This window comes from Poromitra crassiceps, assembly GCF_964638095.1.
Source record: "Poromitra crassiceps genome assembly, chromosome: 12".
NCBI classification, from domain to species: Eukaryota; Metazoa; Chordata; class Actinopteri; order Beryciformes; family Melamphaidae; genus Poromitra; species Poromitra crassiceps.
Window position 1 is genome coordinate 10,072,463 of NC_139632.1, and position 5,639 is coordinate 10,078,101.

General features: G+C 40.5%; 1 protein-coding gene across 4 annotated transcripts in view; it reads right to left on the minus strand.

Moving 5' to 3' along the window:
- Positions 1-333: 333 nt before the first annotated feature.
- LOC310787127 (complement factor H-like) overlaps positions 334-5,639 on the minus strand; it is a 15,523-nt gene continuing 10,217 nt past the window's right edge. For all 4 annotated transcript variants that reach the window (XM_083648478.1, XM_083648476.1, XM_083648477.1 and 1 more), the window contains 5 exons: positions 5,256-5,417; positions 3,129-3,317; positions 2,861-3,049; positions 2,127-2,309; positions 334-1,405 (listed from right to left, as the gene is read on the minus strand). In XM_083648478.1, the coding sequence (XP_083504604.1) occupies positions 1,350-1,405; positions 2,127-2,309; positions 2,861-3,049; positions 3,129-3,317; positions 5,256-5,417 (779 nt within the window). In that variant the 3' untranslated portion in view covers positions 334-1,349. The remainder of the gene's footprint in view (positions 1,406-2,126; positions 2,310-2,860; positions 3,050-3,128; positions 3,318-5,255; positions 5,418-5,639) is intronic.

Genomic DNA, 5,639 nt, shown 5'->3' on the forward strand with positions numbered 1-5,639 from the left:
CTCCATTTGCTTCTACTGTACTCATTTGACCGCTATTAGCTGTTCATTTTTATGATTTCATTCATTTTATTTTTATGTCCATCTTTATGACAAGGCAGAAATTCATGATTATGAAGTCAAGATAACACCATTACATAAATGACAACTAGCTTAAAAAATGAACTGTTACTCAGATCTCCTGTATATCAAGATGTGACATAGGCTACTAGTACTGTATGTACTATGTATGGCTCACATGAGACAAATTCATTTTTCTCTCTGGCTGATGACTAAATCACCATTGGAAAAAGACCACACAAAAAAGTATATTTCTCATCCATTTTTATTGACCTCTTAAAGACTTAAACAACATCAGCATGACGGCCCAGAGAGCAGACAATTGCATTGATCAGAATTACGTGTCAATGTACAGCACGTCTAAATGCTGCATCCAGTTCTAAGTAGCCTGTATAGCTTTCACAATAAAACTTCACTTGGGTTATACTGAACTGACAAAAATACATGTATGAAGCATTGTATCTATTGCTGTATATTGTTGAGGAAAATTGTAACCATGCACGGATAAATATTTTATTGTTCATGTTACATTACTCATGGTATAGTATAGTGGAATAACTTTATTGTGATTTATTGGCGCGGAGAGCTTCATCAGGTTCGCTCAATCTAATGTCATGAGTGCTCACAAGTGTGTTAAATACATATGGATCACATGACTAATTATCACAAATGACAAATTTTACAAAAGATAAACATGACAGGAAAATTACATGTTTTTAACATTATAAAAAAAAACATGGCAAAGTTAATATTACACAGTTACACAGTTAATCTTACACTGTTATTACACAGTTATTTTTTTTCAAGATTTCTCAAAGATAAAGAGTGGAAAAAACATTAGACAAAAAACATTACAAGGTTAATATTTATACAGAGTTACAACAATGAGAACATATTTAGAAGATTAGGCTAAATTCCATACAAGAATAACTGCTCTCCCTCTACCACTAATGGGGAAGTGTGAGTGTCAATGGACCATGTGGCTTCAGATTACGTGCCTCTCCACAAGTTAACAATATTTCATGAATATTATCCAGTTTTCCATTTATTTATTTATTTTACTGGGAGAAGGCTTCAAAACAGCTATATAAACACAACACAACAAAGGTTTATAATTGTATTTGATTGAGATTCTTTTTTTAAATCATTTTAAAGCAATATTTTCAACTCTATTCACCCGGAGGAGGTGTTTTTCAGGATTCTACAGGACTTTCCAGGTGACTAGGTATAGAGCTGGGGAACATTGAGGCCTGGGAACATTAAACCCTGGGAACATTGAGCTGACCCCATGTTTACCTTCCGTCCGTGTTATCTGGATCGATAGCTAACTCCACCGGTTGAAGTGGAACTGAAAGAAAACATAATTTAAATTCAGTCGTCTGGTGGAACAAATCTCATCACTTTCAATCCAAATAATTTACACAAACACAAGAGCTTCTTCACATCATCAAAGTACAAGTCAAAGTCACCAGAACCCAACTCAACTCATGTCTCAAGTCCTCTCTCATGCATTGAGTCAAGTCTCAAGCATTTCAAATTGTGACTCGAGTCTAACTCCACTCCAAGTCTTGTGATGCAAGACTCAATTTTGTCCTTGCTTTAATCAGTGAGCTTCAATCTAATTGACCCATAAAAAAAGGTGGTTCTTTGGCTGCATCCATTTAGTGAGATTTCTGCCTCAGAGAAATGCATACATAGCTTAATTACAACACTCCAAATCTTCTGAAAAATCCCTGCATTAAGTATTTTAGATTCACGATGCTGGTGTGAAGTTATTAGGAAATATAAATTTTGCACGCTCCTTTCTAATGTCCCTCGCTGCTTCAACCACTGAACTGGCAGTGCTCATTTCTACCGTGCCTCGTTGGTTTGCCCTCGAGGTCGCTTCGCACACGTGCAGTTGAAGCAATTGTGCGCCGCCGTGCCATCGGCTGCCCAGTTATATTAGTAAGATATTGTCAATACGTATGTATACAACCTGAGGTTGTTTTTCCCCCAGGAGAAATGTAACTTACTGTTCTACAACAATTCAAATAAAATATTAAAAAAAGAAAAGAAATGTAACTTACTGAGGAGGCATGTCATCTCTCCGGTCCATTCACCATTCTCACAGGTTTTGTGAGACAGACCATCCAGATTGTAGTTACTCTGACAGACATGTTCAACTGTTTCACCGTGGTCATACAGGGATTTCACAGAGTCCTTGGTATATCCATCTGCCAGGGCTGGTGGTTGTCCACAACCTGCAGGTGCTGAAAGAAGAAAGAGGTACATGTATAGACTTTACAGTGGAGGTTCTGCAACAGTGGTTCCTGCATTATATCGCTGGCTTGCTAGGGAAGCTAACCAAGACTGTGTTTAGTCATTGGATGGAAGAGCATGTACCATATTCACCATAGCAATTAAATACCAGCTGTGATCTAATGTTGGCAGGAGCCATGTCGAAATTGTATTGCTCTATGTTTAAAAGCAGCAGCACACAGATGATAAACCTGCATGGGTTACGCATATTAATAGACGAGCTATGGTAATGTCATGCATGCATTGAGCACAAGAACTACTTCACTCGTTCATATTAGCTACAAATTCTACAAGAAACAAAAAGCGCTCACTGGGCTCCAAGTTAATCTAACTTAACCAGAAAAACTGTGGTTCTTTTGCTCCACCTATTTAAATTCAACTCCATTATTGAGATTATTTCTGCATCAGTATGCCACTGCATATCTGAAACACATCAAATCCTTGACCTTTGTTTCACGATGCTGATGTGAAATTATTCTGGATATTGTCAATACGTACGTACCGATACACCTGAGGTTCCTTTTTTCCCATTCACCATCTTTGCATGTGATCGTGGCATTCCCTCCCTCCATGGCATACTCATCACGGCACTGATAAGTGACTTCAGTTTCAGGCAAATATGTCTTCTGAAATGCACCCATAACAACGGCATTCTCAACTCTAGGTGGGGGGTTGCAGGGCTTGGCAAGAGCTGCAAGAGATTAAAATAGATATGTTTACATCTTGAAATATCTTTTAAAATATTAAGTCAAATTAGATGGATGACTCACGTGTACAGATCTTTGTTAGTGATGTCCCGTTCAGATCCCATTTTCCTTTCAGACAAGTCATTTGGTCAATGCTAGGGGAGTATCCTTTGTCACAACCAATTGTGATAATTGCTCCTTCTTCATACTCAGCGGGAATGTTTGTTCTCACTGCATGCGGAATCTCAGGAATTCCCACACATTTCTTCTTGTCTAGGGAGCATATATGATTATGAATAATTAAGGTTAGCAATCACAGCGGCAAATCATTATTTATTTATTTATTTAAAAAGGATCCCCATTAGCTGATGCTTGTATCACCAGCTAATCTTCCTGGGGTCCATTATGAATGTATGATTATCAGTTATCAGTTATTTCGCTCCTCACCTAGTACTGTACTTGTTTCTTGTACTGTAACTATGCTTTTTCTAATGATAAATGTCTAAGATCCAAAGCCTTTGACAATGATTCTCTGCATTGTTGCTGACAAATCCTTACATTAATAAATAAAATACATACAAGTCTTAAATCTGCACAATAACAAAAAGCAGACAACACTATTATGACAAACAAAAATATTAGACAAAAGAGATTAGTTTAAAGGATCAAGATGAGCATATACATTCATATCAAATTCCATTGTAAATCTAAATGTTGGTCTCGACCTAGTTTCAAGATGAAGACCAGACACGCTACCTCATATCATATCACAATAGGCATCAGCTTCTAGCCTAAGGCAAGCGTAATCCTAGTGTGACGTACGCTGTGACGTGTGACTCTTCACCCCATCCTCAACAGCCAATCAGCCCCTCAACTTGCCAATATGACGTCGGTAATGACGTCAAAGCCGAGGCTATGACGTGGCAGTACTTATAGCCATGCTCAGCGTGTCATCGTCCTCTTTCCCTGATCCTTCTCCTCCATGGTCACTGTACTTGGGCTGATCGCATCCCATCCTCTGAAGCTGTGTTTCGCCCCACCCACCTCCCCAGTCCACCACCAATGTCTTGACTCCTGAAGAATCCCCTACGGGGGGGATTCTCCATCCTAGTCCGAGCAGATGTCCTCCTCATGATTGAAATGCATGAATATAATATATCAACATCAGCTATGGTTGATATGCAGGACGGAAGATGCTAGCATTTTCTGAAAATCGCGTGGGGGAAAAAGAAGAAGAAAAAACGCATTTACGAATCACCAACAAGTCCAGCATCCGCACCTTGAGTAAGTCTAGAGGAGAGAATAAGCTCTTCTCCTTTGAGATTGTGGATGATAGTGGGGAGATCAGGATCACAGCCTTCAACAAGGAGGTGGACACGTTTTTTCCTTTAGTGGAACAAGCCAAGCCCTACTACATCAGTAAGCATTTGTTCTACACCATACGCCAACGCCACGCTAAAGCTGAGCTCAAGCTTAACCGGTCACACAAGAAGCACTCTCTTTTCCTCAGCGCCTCGCTCGGCGCGCCTTCACCCCGCCCACAACTTCCATTGACTTCATGCCTGGCAGCTTCACGCTTGGAAAATAGGACTGAATCCTGAACGATCGCTTCAGCAAGCCACGCGCGTGGCTTGCTGTACTATTGGCCACGCTGAAACTGGCCAATAGTACGCAATGCTGAAGAATGATTACGAGATGATGCTCCATGCTAATAGCTCCATCGTGCCCTGTGGTGACAGCCAGGGCATTCCCACCATGCAGTGTGACTTCGTGCCCATCACCGAGCTGGAGAACAGAGACAAGGATGCCATCATCGATGTGATTGGAGTGTGTAAGAGGGCAGAGGAGGTTTTCCCGTATCACCACTAAAGACCAGCAGAGAAGTCTCCAAGAGAGTCTATACTGTCTTGCACTTAATGGACACCACTGGCAAAGTGGTGACAGCCACAGTATGGGGAGAGGAGGCGGAGAAGTTCGATGGCTCTAATCTGCCTGTGGTCCCCATCGAAGGAGCTCTCCTGTACTTTGCTCTTTCAGTCCTCCTCCGTGACAGCTGAAGTGTGGTGGCTGCCGTGCCGTGGATGAGTTGAGCTTCGGGTGCCTTGACAAGCACTATATAAACCCAATCAATTATTTTTTAGAAGATGTTGAAAATGCTCCACAGCAGCACCTTGAAGCTGCATCAAGTCACAGATATTAAAGATGCATTACCAATACATCGTAGAGGTCCAGGCCACGCTCCAGCATTACATTTGGCTTCAGCCCACCAGCCTTTAGTTAAAAGCTTATAATTATCATTGCAGGTGTAGAAGAACGTCCCATTGTATGGTCCAACACCAAATCCATTTTCAACTTGAGGTTTTGGACAGTGGTCTACAGTATGAAAACAAAAGAAATATGGAATATCTTGTAAATATGGAAGATATTAGATCAAAATATCACCATTACGAGGAAAACAACAGAGTTCGACAACAATAACACAGAAAGAGAAAACAGTTGTGTGTTTTATTCAAGGCAGTACTCGAATCTGGCCACATTTTGCGCCTTGTTCATGGACATTATTTAGTGTTTCTCTTGGTTTGTCAATATGACACA